At 39.4% G+C, this 18,524-nt stretch overlaps 1 protein-coding gene across 5 annotated transcripts in view; it reads left to right on the plus strand.

The window, feature by feature from the left end:
• Positions 1-18,524, plus strand: part of HSF2BP (heat shock transcription factor 2 binding protein) — a 50,835-nt gene that overhangs the window by 5,012 nt on the left and 27,299 nt on the right. For all 5 annotated transcript variants that reach the window (XM_061627540.1, XM_061627539.1, XM_061627537.1 and 2 more), the window contains 5 exons: positions 1,359-1,509; positions 2,013-2,116; positions 7,918-8,067; positions 10,274-10,412; positions 12,647-12,764. In XM_061627540.1, coding sequence (XP_061483524.1) covers positions 1,428-1,509; positions 2,013-2,116; positions 7,918-8,067; positions 10,274-10,412; positions 12,647-12,764 — 593 coding nt within the window. In that variant the 5' untranslated portion in view covers positions 1,359-1,427. The remainder of the gene's footprint in view (positions 1-1,358; positions 1,510-2,012; positions 2,117-7,917; positions 8,068-10,273; positions 10,413-12,646; positions 12,765-18,524) is intronic.

Consider the following 18,524-nt stretch of genomic DNA (forward strand, 5'->3'; position numbering starts at 1 on the left):
TTTATTTCTTTGCAAATTTATGCAGATTTCATCATTCAAAATGCATACGCTCAGTCGAGTTACATTGCTTTAAATAGGTGACAAACTTTAAAAAATTCAACTGGCTAGTGTGACTAGTTAGTTTAAAATTTAGCAACCTTTAAAAACTCGGTAAAATCTTCCTCACACATTAGTGTTCAGAGCCAAATAGAGATAAGTTTAAATAATCTTTACAGGTTCATGTGGGATGGTTGATTATCAGGGCGGGACACCAATTGAAAATATGCAGTATTATTATTACTATTAATTAGTTAAAGTCATATCCCACCCATCCTCCAAGAAGGAGCCATGGGCAGCAATCATATGCATGCTTACCTAAAGCAAGTCCCATTTAATAGAAAATAACTTTCAAGTAAAGTACATAGAATTGCACTGTAACCTATAACCCACTTAATTTTTTCACTGAAAGATACTTCCCCAAGAGAAAACCCTCAAAATACTTATCCCCAAAGATACTTATTGACCTGTGAATATGGAACAGTTTGAATGAACTTGGTGTATATTTTTATGGAACATTAGCTGCTTCACACGTTATACATTTCATACATGGATAAGATGAGGGAATATAGGAAGCTGTCTTATACTGAGTCAGACCATCCATCTACCTCTGTATTGTCTGCACTGGCTGGCAGCAGCTTTCCAGGTTTCAGAGAACAGTCCTACAGTTCTCACTGGAGATGCCACGGATTGAACCTGGGATTTTTTGCTTGAAAGGCAGATGCTCTACCACTGAGTTATGGCCCTTCCACAAGGGAATTATCATGCAACCTGTGTGTAGGATACACTGCCTGTGCTTGTCTTGTTTTTATTGATCTGAAAGTTGCTCTGGGAGCCTTTTTTTAGCTAAAGAGCGGAGCAAAAAGAAATTGCATGTGCTGCTTTTTCACTGAATGTATATGTGCTCAGAAGGCAGATTGACTGCTGCTTTTCAGCTACAATAAAATATGCAGCACTAAACCTGCCCACCCAACACAAAAGTTGTACGTTCACTTACATAGAATATCTCTTTGGCCTGGTTCAGATGTAATATGTTACTAGGCGACTGTTGGTTATTAGACAGAGACCATTGTGCCCATACACCCCCACCTCCCTTCTCTCATGTGCCATAATTCAATGCTTCTGGAGTTTCTTAAATCACAGTTTCTTGTTACATCAGAACTGGGAAACTCTGGTTAATTTAGTAAAAGAACAAATTTCAGGGGACTTGCAAGCCCATACCTACACTGGACCGTGATCAATGTGTTACATAATACTAAATGTCAAGGGTGTGCATCACAGAGAAAAAAATAAACATTTAAAAGTTTTTGTTTCGGTTGTAGAAAGTGGAGACACAAGGAGAATTTGTTAAAGTCAGAAAGAGCGCTTTGGAGAGGCTGACGACTGAAGTGATGCAGTTGCATGACATTTTGCCCAAAATATTGAACTGTGATATCTTAGAGAACTTGCAGAAATTGGATGCTGTTGAAACAAGTGAGTTCTGCTGTATTTTCCACTATAATTAATGCTATTAATAACAGCCTTAGAGGTAACAACTTAGTTTGTGGTGGTGGTGAATATTCTTAAAGCAGCTGAAAAAGCTGAATAACTGATGACTAAGTTACAGGATACAGAAACTTGACCTTACCAAGAAAAAGTGTCTTCTATAGGAAGGGGGAGGAGAGAGACTCTGTGAAATTGCAGGGAAGCAAGGCATTGCCCACGTCTTTCCTTGCCTGACAGTCCTCTGCCTAAATCTTCCCTGGCGGAATTAGCTTGTGTGTGTGTGTGATTTGGAGTGGAGAAACATTAAGCAGGGAAAGGGTTAAACACTTTCCCATTGCTCCCCCCCCCCCAATGTTTGTATCTGTGTTATGACAGACTCGGGTTCTGAGATATTTTTTTTACTTAGCCACATTTTATATTGTTGCTGATTAGCAATTATATGTACTTCGCAAAGCATGTAATGTTTTACTTGAATCCTCCATTTTTTACAGTTGTAGAAAAGAAAGATCATGAACTAGAGCAATTGAGATTGGATTGTGAACACTATAAAGCCCGTTTAGAAGCAGCCCAAGCCGATTGTATGAAAGAAAGAAAGGTAGGTAGGTAGATTCAGTGGCGTCACTAGGGTTGGTGTCACCTGGTGCAGTAACTCATGGTGTCACCCCCATGGACCTCCTCCCTTATCAGACCATACAGAATCCTTAGTAATGTTTTTTGTACTAATGTTACTCGTAAATCATAATTCCCATATATCACTGAATGTAATGGCAATAGTAGTGACATAAACAACTAGTAAAATTAAAATTACACCTTTAAATTACAATATCATACGCACAGCTCAAATTCTTGTTCTTATTACTAATGGGAGTTAATTATCTTGGTATGCCCATAGTAAATTTTCAGATACTTTCAGACCCTCAGCAATTTTCAAGTGGTCTATGTAGAAGAAAGGTTTGGGAACCCCTGGAATAAGACACCTGCTTATGTCCCTATGCTGCTCTCTCCCCTCATTTAGGTGCCTGGGATGCATTCGTGTGGACACACCTCCTTACAGTTATGGAAAGTAATTCTTAATAATAAGTCTCCAGACACAAAGTTACATAGGTATTTATCAGTTGTTTAGTAGAAAATTCAGAGCTGCAGGGTCCCTTCATGATAGTTACAGCCACGTACACCCTTTTTTGCTCCTGCATTAAGAATGAGATCTTTGTTAATGCGTTCTCTCACAACAACAAACATCTCTAGGAGCCAATCAGCATGAAAGTGGAGAGCGTTAGCAACTGAGAAGAGTCTTCTCAGTGGCTGACTCACCTCCTTTCACTCTGATTGGCTCCAATCTACAGAAAAGGCAAGGAAGCATATTAGAAGACACTTCTCAGTGACTAACACACTCCCTTTTCATGCTGACTGTAGGATGCTTGGAGACATAGGGACCCTGCTCCCAAAAAAGCAGAGGGACTAAGATCCCCTGGGCGACTACCCTCCTGGTGCTTATGGACATGACCGTAATATATTTTGTGATGTGCAAGTTCGATATTATTTATTAAGTGTGTTTAGGATTACACTGATTGCATTCCCAAATATGTACTTTCACACAGACTTTGGTTTTCCATAACACAATGTTTGTCCAAGCCTCCACACTTGGGGGGGCACTACTTGCACACTCCTTCCATAAGCACATCAAAGTTGGATACACACCTGAACCAAGACCCAGACAAAAGGGCACTCAAAACAAAAAGGTAATTACAGTGGCTGAGTAGATCTTGTACAGTGGTTATACTGACTGGGCAGCCACTGTCCTTCACATTTTACAAAATACTTTTTTCCTATACAAAGATTAAATTTCTGTGTATGAAAAAGTAATATATGAAGTGGTCTCAATAGTGAGAAAAGTAAACAAATGAATGGTGATCCAAATGTTTTTCATTCTCACGTTATGAAACTAGCTGCCAGATGATGTATCACCTTCCCTATGCATGCAGCGTAGACTGAAAAAACAGCACCCAAGCCACCATTCAATACGTGCACGTGTTCTTTCCAACATGAATCTACAGGTCTCAAAAAGTAATGTGTGACAAAGTCCTCAAACACCTTATAACATGCCTCAAACATGGCCTCTTGTTCTACCAGCATGCCTTCACACCATCACTTTGCCAAAACATAAGGATAGGTAAATTGCTTTTAGGGAGGTTCACAATTATGATTTCCTATTTATTTAATCTAAAAATATTTAAAATACATAAAAACAGCCAGGGGAAGATATTGGAGAAATATAAAATAAATGCAAATAAAAAGGGGGGGGGTGAAGAGACCTTAAATGTGCTACTCACCATCTCTCAGCCTATCCTCCCCTCAGGATGAAAACAATGGAGAACCATAACCACCCCCAGGAAGAAGGGCACACTTAAAATGTAGAGGAAAAAATCATCTACAACCATAGTGTGAAATCAAATACTTATTGGGACACAGTATGAAGAAATATTTATATAAACATGACTATCAAATATGTTTACGAATTACACAATCTTTAAATATATTTATAGTGCAATCCGATGTTTGTTTACTCAGAAGCAAGTCCCAATGTATTCAATGGGTCTTACTCAAACTGGGAAGTGTGCAGAGAACTACAGCCTCAAGTGATAAGGAACTTGTTCTTTCAACTTGTTCTTTTAAGTTGAGACCTTATCCAAGTCTGAGTCTGTGTTGGAATTGCTTTTTAATGTTTTTAAGCCTTTTCTTCTTCTTTTTTTAAAAAATGTTTTTTTAAAGCTTTAAAAAAATATTTTCAAAGATGTTTTAATATATTTTAAAGTCTGTTTTTATGATGTTTTAAAGTGCTTTTAGTGCTTTTGTTTGCCGCCCTGGGCTCCTACTGGGAGGAAGGGCGGGATATAAATCAAATAATAAATAAATAAACTTCATTCACCCAACCCAAAATTCAGAATCATGCCTCTTTAGGCTGTTTTCCAACTCTTGCTTTATGGTTATTGGATTTTAAATGGCTTTATTTCTTGTTGTGAGCTGCCTTGGTTTCCAACCCTACCTCACAGGGTTGTTGAAAAGACTACACACACACACTGCAGATGTATAAATACATACAGCCCATATAATAGTTTATTGTCAAACCAGTTGGTCATTGCAGAAAAATCAGTATTAGTTTTTAAAAAATCAGTATTCGTTTCCTACAGAATAAAAACTGTAATACCTAAGTAAGCCCTGCCTACTTACTTTAAAATAGGACTGGAGGAGGGGACTGAAAGAGAACACAAACACAATTCTTTTTTACATTCACTCCAAAGTCCCATTGATCTTCAGCACATTCATAACCATGTCTACTCAAAAGTAAGTCCTGTTGAATTCAATGGGATTTACTCTGGAGATATGGGATTAGCAATGCTTTTACCCCCACAAAAGCAAGTATTGGGAAGGTTTTGAAAACACTGCCCAGGATCTGACTCCTACACACAAGAGGAGAAAAAACTGAAATGTATATACTTACCCAATTTATGAGATTTTCAGATAAATGGGGGGGGGGAACCACCATTTTCTGGCCTTGCAATGAGGTTTACTAGACACTGCCACAGGTCAAACAAACACTTCACTGATTGGCTGCAATCCTGAATGGGCAGGGTTAAAGATACGAAGTGCTATACAGTAGTTTAAAAAAAGATTTAACGGGACGGCTGACGTTTTTATGTATATCTCGAGAACCGGACCACCTAGAGACTTAATTTTTTTTTAAATTAAAGCTGAGAATCACCCCCCTCTGATGGTATCACCTGGTGTGGTCTGCACCCCCGCACCCCCCTAGTGATGCCACTTGGGGGCGGCTGACGTTTTTATTTATATCTCGAGAACCGGACCACCTAGAAACTTAATTTTTTTTTAAATTAAAGCTGAGAGTCACCCTCCTCTGATGGTGTCACCTGGTGCAGTCCGCACCCCCCGCACCCCCCTAGTGACGCCACTTGGTAGATTATTACCTGCAACCCAGTTTATCTACTTACATAATTGTATTTATTTGTAGAGATATAGTGCCATGCTACTCAGAGGTAAGCCCACTGAGTTCAGCGGGACTTTTTTCCAGCTAAGTGTGTCAAGGATTGTGATCTACAATGCAGATCCTCTACATGTGACAGACTTGGTGTGTTTACCTTTTTGTACTGGCAACCCCATTACAGAAAAATTATGATAAGGAGATTAATCCTGTCTAATGGTACCTTGCTACATCCTATCTGTCCAGCTACTTGGGGAGTTTCTGAGCCTTACTGCCAAGACCTAGCCCTTGTCTAGGAAAAAATAGAGAGAAGCTTTGGATTGATGTTCCCAGAGTCCTGGGCACTCAGAACTTACCAAAATCATGTGCAATATTCGTAGGAAACAAGGAATAGCAATAACTATGCCATCCAACATGTGGAAAAGATAGTGAGAAATTCCAGAGAATTGCTTCTTAAAATCAGTGAAGCTAATGGTCCAAGTATAAATAATTTTATTAGGAAAAAGGGAAGGCAACAGTCACACATACAGGCTTACAAATAAAAAAGTCAATCTAAATTAGCTACATATTACCTGCTTGAGCAGTATCTTGGATTTCAGAGCATGGGTAGAATTCCTTGCAGAACAGAGGTTGTGAGAGAGTGCATCTCTGGAGTTTCTAGAAAGATAAAAACAGAGTAAAGTGTCACAATATTATGGATAAAACATTCTGAGAAGAGCTTAAGTCGTGGGTATTTATTCAAATGCAAAATTAAGGATATATGCTTCACAGTAGTGGTCTGAAATCCCAGAAGCTCTTAGAAGAACTGTGGAGGTACATCAGAATATAGTGGTTTGTAACATATGTACACTTAGAAGTAAGCCCTATTGAGCTCAGTGGCACTCCCAGGTAACTGTGTATAGGATTGCAGTATTAATGTATTACCCTACAATGCAAGACTTGTCTGCTGGGTTGTTGCCACATTTTCATGCTAACATATCAAAGGAATGATTAGGTTAGTTAATTTTAATGGATCTTTTTAACTAAGGATAATTCTATAGTGTTATTTCTTGGGTTGTTACCATTTTTCTTCTGTCATTGGATAAGGTTTGTGGATTTCCCCTGTGACTTTTACTCTGCCCACCTGATCATTTCTATGTTACCTGGGGAGTGAGTTCCTTTAAACTCAATAGGACTTACTTCTCAGAAGTTGTGCATAGGATTGCATTGTAAGTGTTTTAACTCCATCTTCATGTGGAGAATACATTTTTACCACTTTGATAGATACATCTTATGTGAGCTGGTACAATCTGAGTATGTATCATACAAGAATTGACAAACATGCTTGACAGCTCACCACTGGTAGATGTATCTTTTAATCTGGCAAGAATTTTGTGCTGCAGGAGAGTCTTCACAAATCCTTTGAGTTTTGACTCCTTCCAAATCCCACTGTGACATCAGAGACAAGACCCTTCCCCTAGGAGGGGACTGCATTGATGGGAAGCAGAAATTTTGCCAGGCTAAGGCTGCAATTTTAACCTCACTTACTTGGAAGGTAGGGATGGGGAACAAATTCGATTCAGTTCACATTTAAAGCCGCATATATCAAATTCACACTTTACAAACCAATATGAGAACTATTTCAACCAAAACAATGTTTACAAAACTGTATAGAATAGGGGAAAATGTGCATAAAATGAATATACTCTGGAAAATAACACACAAAAACACATTATATTAGGAAAAATGCTTGCAAAATATGTAAATTAGTAAAAACTGTATAAAAATGTGTTTTTTAGGAGAAATCTGCACTAAAATTCAGAAGAATTTTCATGAGGATTTTTTTTTAGAAAAGATCACAAATTACTGCAGAATTGTGGAGAATTCAATTTGAGATTTAAAAAATGAAACACTGAGAGAACCAGAACTGACTCATTCTTCCATCCCTGCTTGGAATAAGTTCCATTGAATTCAATAGGACTTTGAGTAAGCATGATTAGGATTGCAGTATATATTACCAGCAAAACTTGTTTGAGTACATTGCTGTTGTTATCTGTTTATTTGAAATTAACCAGAATATTATTTTATTCTGTGTATGACTTTATTGAATGGTGACATGGAAACTATGGAAACTAGCTAAATAATTGCTAATGAACATAAGTATGCCATGTATGCCATCTTGAGCTCCTTGGAGGAAAGGTGGGGTATAATTGTAAAATAATGTCTTTTCTATAAGGGAAATATGAGAGAATTCCACCGCTCAGTGAGAATTCAAATCCCAGTAGATCTGCTCCACCAGAATCAAGGTGTTTGTTTTTTAAATTGCTCAGATGATTTTGGAACATACTGAGAAATGTAATCAGGACAGTCTGAACAATATAATCCAGTATCAATCATATATTTAATTTTATTACTTTCAGGAAAAATTAACTGTTCGGCAGCAGTTGAATGAGGCAAGGCAACAATTATTGCAGCAAGCTGAATACTGTACTGAAATGGGTGCTGCAGTATGCACGTTGTTATGGAGTATCTCTAGCAGTGAAGAAGCAGTTAAAAATATTCTAGGAAGTGTAAGTTCAATAACTTCATAGATCTTTATTTGTTAGGTACTATAAATAAATGAGAACTTTGACTTAGAAGCACTTTAAAAAAAACAGCTTGACGTTTCCCCCAATCTGGTTAGAACTGTCCCATAGCAACTGACTATTTGAATACATTTACGTTTGATCTAGGCTCTAGAAATATTACAATAACAGTAAAAGATCAATCAATAAAAAGTGTCTGGCAAAAAAATCACATTCCAAAGGCCTATCTGAACAGTAATTTTAAAAAATAAATAAAATAAAGCAGGGATGACTCCTGTCAGACTAATATTGGCAAGGAGTTCCACAGGGCAGGGCCTGTCACATTAAAAGGTTGGTCCCTGATAAAAGCGAGGTGAACTTCAGGGGTATGTGAGACCATCAGAAGTGCCCCATCAGAAGACCTCAGCGATCAAGATGAAGCATCAGGAATCAGGCATACCTTTGGGGATTTGTGAATTTGCTACCAATTTGGTAGCAAATTGGTAACCAGTGGTTGCCAAGTACATCCCATTGAACCCTATGGGTCTTACTTCTGAAAGAATGTATAGGATTTCATTGTAAGTCACTGTAATTTGAGGATGATTATCCAATTCATAAATAAAATTCCTTATGGAAAATCTAAAGTTTATGAACCCACAGTAGTTATAATCTGACCATTGTTTTTATTATCTGTAGATGAATAATATTTTTGAAATGGCAAGTTCAGTTCATATGATTGATTTTTCTAGATTGAAAATATAATATTCAAATTGCTATGTGTAAGAAAATAATTTTTGAAGTGCATAATTAATGTGGTGTAGTGCTTAGCATATTGAATTAGGACTGAGAAGACCCAGGTTCAAATCCCCGCTCAGCCATGAAGTTCGCTGAGTGACATTGCACTAATATTATCTGTCAGCCTGATGTGTTATGATGCTTAAATTGGAAGGGCAGGGGAACAGGCAGGGGGATGAAGATGTATATGTCACCTTGACTTCCTTGGAAGAAAGCTGTTATAATAAATCACCTTTGTTGCTTTTCCTGTGAGAAGTTTGTCTCTCTTGGCACATGCACATTTGGGCTCCCTCTTTCTTTCTCTGAGGTGCTCTCTAATACACAGAAACAACATAGAGTCTTTAGAAAGCTAACAAATTTATCATGGCACACATTTATACTCTAATATATTTATTAGTCTTTAATTAGTCTAATATTTGGAACCAGCTGAAAGACAGTTCTGTTCCACTAGACATTTGAATAAGTCATCTGAATAGATGAGCAGATAGATTTATGTTTATAACTGCTTTTTAATCTTATATTGCATTTTATAGTGTTCTGATCTGTACCAGGATCTCTTGTAATTAGTGGTGGCATATAAATCTCATGAATGAATAAACAAGTAAATAAATAAAATAAAGTTCCACAAGATTCTTTGTTTTTGCAACTAACATAGCTATTACCTCTAGAACTCAAAAAGAGACTGCTGGATCAGGCCAAAGGTCCATCTAGTCCAACATGCTGTTCTCACAGTGGCCAGCCAGACATCTTTGGGAAGCCTGCAAGCAGGACCAGAGTGCACAGTACTCTCCCCACTCATGATTCCCAATCACTGGTATTCAGAGGCATACTGCCTCTGACCTGCCTCTGACAGCGGAAGGAGGACATAGCCACTGCAACTAGGAGCCATTGATAGGGATGAGATCCATTGGCCAGTGCTGGTTTGAAAGCATCCCATCAACCTAATAGTCTGGTATCGATTCAAGTTTGTTCTTTGTCCATTAGCCACTGCTTTTACCAATCAGTTTTTCCCTTGCAAAAAATATTGATATTAATATAGATAATTTTAAAGGAAATATAGGTAATTTTAAAGGATATATAGGTAAATGGAAGGAAATATCAATAAAATTATCATTCTTAATATCAATGTTTTAGAAGCAGATTTTTTCCCACCCACCCCCATTTTAAAAAATAGTTGTGGGAAATGACTACATAAAAATCTGATCCACAAAGATAGAGAAAAAGTGAATTAATGGAAAATGTGGTACCAAATCTGAATTGGGTGGAATTCCAGCGCATCCCAGGCATTGATAGTTTTCTCCTCCATCAATATAGCAGTGCCATTTAATGTTTTGCTTTTGAAAAAAACTAACCATTATTGAGAAACTTGTAAGTTTATAACCATAAATTAGTGTTTTTTTTTCTTATGGACTTCCAGAATAAAGCTATAAAGTTTTTTAGCATTGCTGGACAGACAATGGAGAGTTTTGTGCGATCTTTAAGTGAAGATATCAAACAGCAGGATATGAATTCCGATGAAAGTCAGTTTGTGTTAGGTTTGGCAGGGATCGTTACAAGTAAGTTCCTTCTGGTATGTCATAGGAAAAATAAAATACATCATATATAAATGAACATTTTTAAAAGTAACTTTCAAAAGACTTTTTCTGAGTTGATGTTGTTCAAATTAACTAAACTAGTTTTAATGTTTACAAAAATGGACTTCACTATCACTGTATTAGTGACTTGCTGCTGGAGAACAATCTTTTCTTAATGCATCTGTTCTCACTGTGACTTTGAGATCAACACTTGAAAGGAAATAGGTAGAATGTTTCTCCTTTCTAACCTTGTGAAAAATAACCTTGGTCCCTGGATCAATAAATAGGTGTTCAAGATAGGCTGCATGTTATCACTTACACTTCAGGCATTCAGTTGAAGTTAAATCACTTCTTATGCATAGGATAATAGTACACCTGATCATGATTTTAAATAGAATATACTTCGTATTCTCTTATCCATTCAGGCTTTACAGTACAATCCTGTGAGTATCTACTCAGAAGTACGTGCAACCTAAAGCAAATGAAAATAGTTTAAAACTTAATCCAAATAATTAATTTAGAAAATAAGACAGATTTAAGATGAAGAGACAGGCATTTTATCGATTTGTTTATGGTTTCTTAATGTTATTTGTAGCCTGGCTATTCTAAAAGTTCCAGGCAAGTAACTTTTTTGTCAAAATCATAGGATTCATTACACTCATTAAAATAATCCTCATCCCATGAAATAAGGCAAATGAAATAAAACTGCAAATGTCAGCTACCCCCAAAGAATCCTGGGAACTGTGGTTTGTAAAAGGTGCTGGGAATTGTAACTCTCTGAGGGGTAAACTACAGTTTCCAGGATTCTTGGGGGGAAGCCATGTGCATTAAGTGTGCTTTAAATACATAGTGTGGATGTGAAGCCTCTAAGGGAAGTATTCCATAGCTGAGGGTCAGGTACAGTGCTGCTGCTTATGAATCCAATTGATCTTAGAAACTGTAATGGATATGGGGTGGAGGAGGTTTCTCAGATACACTATTTAGGTCCTAGTTAGCAACTTGAATTGAGTCTGGAAGACAATAGGGAGCTCATAAGATGCTGCAGCAGCAGAACTAGTGCAACATGCTCATAACAAATCACCCTGAGAAAACGGGGAACGCAGCAGCTGAAACATCTTAAAAATAGTTTATGACAGCTCTATGTAGATTTTATAAACATACTTTTCTGAATATATTTGCTACTTGCGTCAAAAATTGAAAGAACTTACAGACTAGAGTGGTATTTATGGTGCTTACTTCTGAGTAGACATGTATAGGATCCTTGTGTGTTTACCTGGAAAGCTCCATAACTGAATGGGTCTTACTTCTGAGTAAACAAGCACAAGCTTGCTCTGTAAATTTCATAAATATGCCAAACACATCAATTTTATACGGTAGCTAAGTTATAAATGATGCATTTTATCTTATTTATTTTATTATTATTTATTATAATGAATTTGTTATAATAAATAAATTTTATCTTGTTAAAACATTAAAATTAGTAATGGGTATCAAATTGAGAGCTGTGATAGAGGGACTAGTACAAATATCAAGTCAAATGTGAAATGAGTCAAGAATAAATTACCTTTTATTCAGTATTTTCAGGTTAGATATATAATACAAATGAGGAGATATGGCTCACTAAGGTTGTACTAACTTTGAGTATTGATTTTGGCTGCTAACCAGTGACGAGGAATATTGGGACAGATATGTACAAGGCTGCTATGTTTGCTATAATTTTTCTTGTTTTTTTATAGTTCATTTTTATATGCAATGCTCATAGTACATGTTGATACTGAAGAGAATGTTTTGTTCAGTTATCAGTTGTATTTTATAGATTGTGTAGGGTTTTTTTGTAGTTGTATTTGCTGTTTAGGATGTTTAACTTGTAGAGCTTCATTTAAATATAAGCGGTATATAAATTGTCTAAATAAAATAATTGTTGAGCTAGAACCATCTGGAAACAACTAAAATGGAAGGCAGAGATGTGAGTTTGAAGCCCCCATGGCTTCAAAATTTCTGGGATTTTTACATATCTAGGAGATGCTACAGTGAAATACAATGCCAAAAACCCAACAATGTTGGCTTGTGGGAAATTATTTTCCAGAACTCTAACCCGTAGCCTTCCCAACAATTACAAAATTTTCAGTAACATTGTTAGATTATAACTATGTCGAATAGGAACACTCTCTTTTTAAAGTAGAGTTTATACTTTTGTTTTGTGTTCTCTTTTGTAGATGTTGCTGCTTTAGCATGTGGTCGTGAATTCCTGGTGAATTCAAATCAAGTATTGTTGGAAACAATGATGCAACTTCTGGGAGTCATGAAGCAAGGCTGCTGCACAAAACTGAAAGTGTATGTTGTTTGTACATTTTTAGAATGAAACGTCTTGTCTTAGGGCAGAATCCAACTCACCCGCTGGGCTGGGGTGAGTTGGATGCTGCGGATCCCCGGTGGCACCTGGAAGCTCCCAGCTCTGCCAGCAGCAGCCCTCTGCCATGGTGGTGACGTGGCTCCACCTCCTGGCACTGCTGGGGGTCTGCCAGGGATGGCCAGCCTGACAGACAGAGGCCCGTCGGAAGATGCCAAAAAATGGGCATTCTGGAGGTGTGCGGTGGGACTTACATGAGATCCTTGCGTTCAGACCCCTCCCCCCTTCAACCTGTGCTGTTGGAGTAAAACAATGTTATTTCCCATTCAGCCCAATGGGAAGTGCTTACTTCCTGTGAGGCCTGTTCGCTGGAGCCAGCCCTTTCCAGCCAGCCTGTGCGTGCAGCTCCTTTGCTGCTGCCCCCCCCCACTGGCTGCCCGACAGTTGGATTGCTCTGCTACAATCCAGTATAATAGAGATAATATAATGTAGTGAAATGGGTAAAGAGTATGAGCTGTGGAGTCTCCAGTTTAAATAAGCTGCCAGCAGTCATTTCACCCCTAACCCCACTCTCCTAGCTCTGCAGCATGGAGGATTTTACAGCCACAAGAGCGGCTGTATACTATGGTCAGCATGGTTTTTTCACATTCCATAATGTTAAATTGAAAATACTCCCCCATGCCATTTGGATGCTTCCCGCAAGCTCATTTCAAAACAAAATCTTACAAAACTTATAGGCCTGAACTCAGACTTGCTCAGCAATCCTCTAAATTTTCATGGCAACAGTCAGAGAAACAAGAGTTCAGAGTATTAAAAGAGAGAGAGAAAAAACAGACCCCTTTTGGACTTTTTTCTGTCAGAGTTCTCATAATTCGTTGAAATGAATTAAAAATCAGCCATGTTCACCAAGTACCTGTAATCCTATTACTGACCTTGCCCCATACTCTGTCCTTCATCTTCTGCAATTTAAAAGTTAAAAAAAATGCCTGGCTGATTTTTAATTAATTTAAGAAATTTAACATTGAACTTGATAAGGCTGAACATGCTCAGTAAGAACCAACTGTCAGTGTTCTAAAAGCCTGACTTACAGCTGCTGGGCTTGCCTAATCAGGGTGCCACACTCACACCAGACCTTTATTTCACTTGAGACAGTCATGGCTTCCCCCAAAGAATCCTGGGAAGTGTAGTTTGTGAAGGGTGCTGAGAGGAGACTCTTATTCCCCTGACAGAGCTCCAGTGGCCAGAGTGGTTTAACAGTCAGCCACTCTGATTGAAGGTCTGTGAGGGAAACAGGGTATCTCCTAGCACAGCCTTTCCCAACTAGTGGGCCACCAGATGTTGTTGGACCACAACTCCCATCAGCCTCAGCCAGCATTGCTAGTGGTCAGGAAAGATGAGAATTGTGGTCCAGCAACATCTGGTGGCCCACTAGTTGGGAAAGGCTGTCCTAGCAACTCTCAGCATCCATCACTAACTACACTTTCCAGGATTCTTTGGGGGAAGCCATGACTATCTAAAGTGAAATAAAGGTCTGGTGTGGATGTGGCCAGGGACAGCTTTGGTTTAAATTTGAGTGGGGGAAACCCTGAAAAAGAATAATACTGTTCACAGTGTTTTCCTTTTGGAAAGGAAAGGGGTTTCTGCTCTGCCCAGTGCCCACCCATCCAATCGCCTCCCCCTCCCTCCCTCCCCTCCCATTCCTTCCCTCTTCCTCCCCTCCCTGCCCCTCCCCCCTGCCCCTCCCCCAAGTCAGTTTCACCTATCTTAAGCATGATTGCACAGGAGTAAATCCCACTGAACTCAAAAAGCATGCAAATGATCAAACCTGCCCTCCCCCTCCCTCCTATCCCCTTGCCCCTTCCCTCCCCTTTCCTTTGCCCCTCCCTTCCCCTCCCCTTCCAATCCCCCCTCCCTCTCCCCTCTGCCCCCCTCCCCCATGGTCAGTTTTATCTATCCTAAACATGAGTGCATAGAAGTAAATCCTATTGAACTCAATAAGCATGCAAATTATCAAACCTGCCCTCCTCCCTCACATCACCTTCCTTTTGCCCCTCCCTCTCCTCCTGCTCCCTTCTCCCCTCCTTTCCTCTACTCTCCCCTCCTCTTCCTCACCCATGGTCAGTTTTACCTATCCTAGCCATGATCGCACAGGAGTAAATCCCACTGAACTCAATAAGCATGCAAATGATCAGACCTGCCTTTCCCCTCTTCCCCCTCTCCTCTGCCTTCCTCCTCCCTTCTTTCTCCCCTGCCCACTCCAGGCCTCCCTCCCCATGGTTAGGTTTACCTATCCTAACCATGATTGTACAGGACTTAATCCCGCTGAACTCAATAAACATGCAAATGATCAAATGTGCCCTCTTCCTCTCCCTCCTGCCTGCTCCCCTCCCCCTCCTCCGCCTCCCAAATCCTGTGGTCAGTTTCATCTATCTTAAGCATGATTGCAGGGGAGTAAATCCCACTGAACTCAATAAGCATGCAAATGATCAATCCATTCTCAGCAAACTTGGACAGGATCCCATTTCTTACCTTCCGGATTAAAAAGCAGAGAAATTCACTAATAGGCAAAAAAACCTTGTGGTTTAAGAACGTACCTATAGCCCACAGATATTTCTATCAATCTTTAAAATGTAGGGAAATTGGGCAGCTATAGTGAATGCACCAGGGGAACAGGAGACCTGACCTCCTCTCTGAGATATTGGACTGCCCTACAAATTTGTCAAAATGCAAACACAATTTGGGTTGGTCTTTCACAGTCCAATCCACTTCCTGTAGAGTTTAGAGAATTTGGTTACATGTGCCTCTGAGCCAGAGCTTGGAAAAGTTACTTTTTTGAACTACAGCTCCCATCAGCCCCAGCCAGCATGGCAACACCTGCAATCGGCACAAGCAACAGAAAGAAAATGTGCTGTGCTGATCTTGTTTTAGCAGGGATGAAGCAACAATATTAAAATAGTTGATATAGTTCAGATAGTCACTTTATATATGTTTGATTTACTTTGCAATTTTAGTGACATTTCCTATAATAAATCATTTTCTTTTGCTTCCGTTTCTGTGAATGTGTAAAGTACAGCAACACCTTGCAACACTAAAAAAAGCTCCCAAAACAATTGTGGAATAATGACACTGACTATTCTGCAGAATAGTTTCCAATGTACATGAGGAGTGTCTCAGTTTGCACAAGATAAACCAGTGGGAGATGAAATATATTCTAGCAAAATTCTAGGTGTGCTCTATGTTTTTAATTGACCATACCCACCTTTCCTGAAGTGGAGTAGTTTAAGCATAGCAGCTGAAAACATGCGTCTTGGGCAGGCCAAGTTTGTTTTTCCCCAACAACTAGAGCCATTGCTTAAGTAGCAACATATTGTAAGCAGTCTGATTTTACATCAAACTGCAGTTTCTGATTCAACTGTTAATGTGCCCAAAATAGAAACAGAGCATAACCTCCAGTTTGAAACACAAAAGGCTGTCTTCACCATCATATGACATTGACCAATAAAAAGGCTTTGAAATTAATAAAAATAAATTTGACACCGATCTGTAGGATGATAATGAGACAAATAGAATTTTCTAGTTTAGATTCTCTGTAGAAACAGTTTTAACACAGAAAAGAAGCAAAGTAAGAACATCAACAAACATACAAAAATGTAATTCTCCATCTTTGGAGATGGCAGGTGTTGCCACCACTCACCATATGCTCAGAGGCACATGTTTACCAATTCTTCCAAGCTCCACAGGAAATGGATTGAACTGTGAAAGACCAACCCAAAAGGTGTTTGCATTTTGACAAATTTGTAGGGCAGTACAATATCTCAGAGAGTAGGTCAGGTCTCCTGCTCCCTTGGTGTATTCACTATAGCTGCCCAATTTTCCTACTTTTAAAAGTTTGATAGAAATATCTGTTGGCTATAGGTACGTTCTTAAACCACAAGGTTTTTTGCCTATTAGTGAATAATAATACTTGTCTACCATAAAGAGTTGTAAGGATTTATAAAGTAATACATGTGAAAAAATTTGAGCTTTTCTAAATTATAACCATTTTATTTATTATTTATTTTATTTACTAAATTTATATCCTGCCCTTGCTCCTAGAAGGAGCCCAGGGCAGCAAACAAAAACACTAAAAGCACCTAAAAACATCTTAAAAACATCTTTTGAAAAGCAACTTTAAAAGCTTTTTAAAAAGCAATTCCAGCACAAACAGATTGGGATAAGGTCTCCTACTTGAAAGGCTTGTTGAAAGAGGAAGTTCTTCAATAGGTGCTGGAAAGATAACAGAGATGGTGCCTATTTAATATTTAAGGGGAGGGAATTCCAAAGTGTAAGTGCCACAACATTAAAGGATCGCTTCCTATGTTTTGTAGAATGGACCTCCCGATAAGATGGTATCTGCAGGAGGCCCTCATCTGCAGAGTGTAGTGATTGAGTATATAAGGGGCAAGATGATCTTTCAGGTATCCTGGTCCCAAGTTGTATAGGGCTTTGTACACCAGAACCAAAAGCTTGAACTTGGTCTGGTAGCTAAACTAAACTTGTATTCAAATTATCTTTCTGGAGATGATGTTTGCACTATCGCTGGACAGGATATCACCACCCACTGTCACAGGACTGTTTGTCTTCCATGAAAGTGTGTGTAGTTTGTGGGGTATATTTGGCAACTGTCAGGAGGAAACATGAAGTTCTGAGACCTTTTCCAGGGAAGGGAGTGTATTTCTTTAAATACAATGTGTCAAGGTTCTCTCCTCCCCCTTTAACTCCCAATAAAAGGTGTGCTGATGCTTCAAGCAGTAGCTTGGCTGCCTGCACAGTAGCATTCATGAATAGACTGACCCATGACATTGACTTTTTCCATAGGAGGTGGGCCATCACTACGGGTAATAGTTCCACCTATCGTGCGAAGGCAAGAATGTTTTTGAAGTCAAGACTAGGGGCGTCAGGCCCCTCCCACTCTCCAGTTCATTCTTGCCTTCGTAGGAACAAGATTGAGATCCTAAGATTGAGATCCTATAGCGTAGCATTTAGCTAAGTTTTCTCGTATTTGTTTATTTGTTTTGACTGGGTGCAAGCCCAGTGTTACTTGTGCGTCTCCCCAGTCCTTTTTTCCCTGCTTGGTGTTTAACTTGTTATTTACGTTTATTTAAGTTTCGAGTGGCCGTTAATTCGGCCAGATAGGCGGCCTAGAAATAAAATTTTATTATTATTATTATTATTTCCCTTGCTTGTCTGAGGGTTCCCTCAGAGACCGCGGCTGCGGTTCTCCCTCTTTAGTATTTAACTTGTCATTTAAGTTTATTCCCTTGCTTGTCTGTCGGTCCCCACAGAGACCGCGGCTGCGGTTCTCTACGTTTTTTGGCCGATTTTGAGCTTCGGGAGATTGCGGCTCTGTCTCTCCCGTAGCGTTTTCTCCTGCCTCAAGCCGCGCTCTGTGGAGCCCTCGGAGAGACCGCGGCTGCGGTTCTCTCCCAGGCGGGAGTTTGCGGCTGCGGCTCCCTGCCTTTTCCCAGCCACCTAATTTCAGCCTGCCGGGGTTCTGCCTCACTGGAGCCTGTTGATACGGCTCTCTTTCTCCCTCTCTCTCCGTGACTTTAATTTCGCCGCGGAGAGCTCTGCTCCAGGCAGCGGCAGCGGCTTGCCTCCTGCTGCCTCATCCGTCACAGGCTTCTCTCGGCACTCTCTTTCTTGGGGTTTTTTGGAACCGCAAGTGCGGCTATCGGCCCCGCGGCTCCTCCCACAAGACTGTG

Source organism: Rhineura floridana, chromosome 5, assembly GCF_030035675.1.
Source record: "Rhineura floridana isolate rRhiFlo1 chromosome 5, rRhiFlo1.hap2, whole genome shotgun sequence".
NCBI lineage: Eukaryota > Metazoa > Chordata > Lepidosauria > Squamata > Rhineuridae > Rhineura > Rhineura floridana.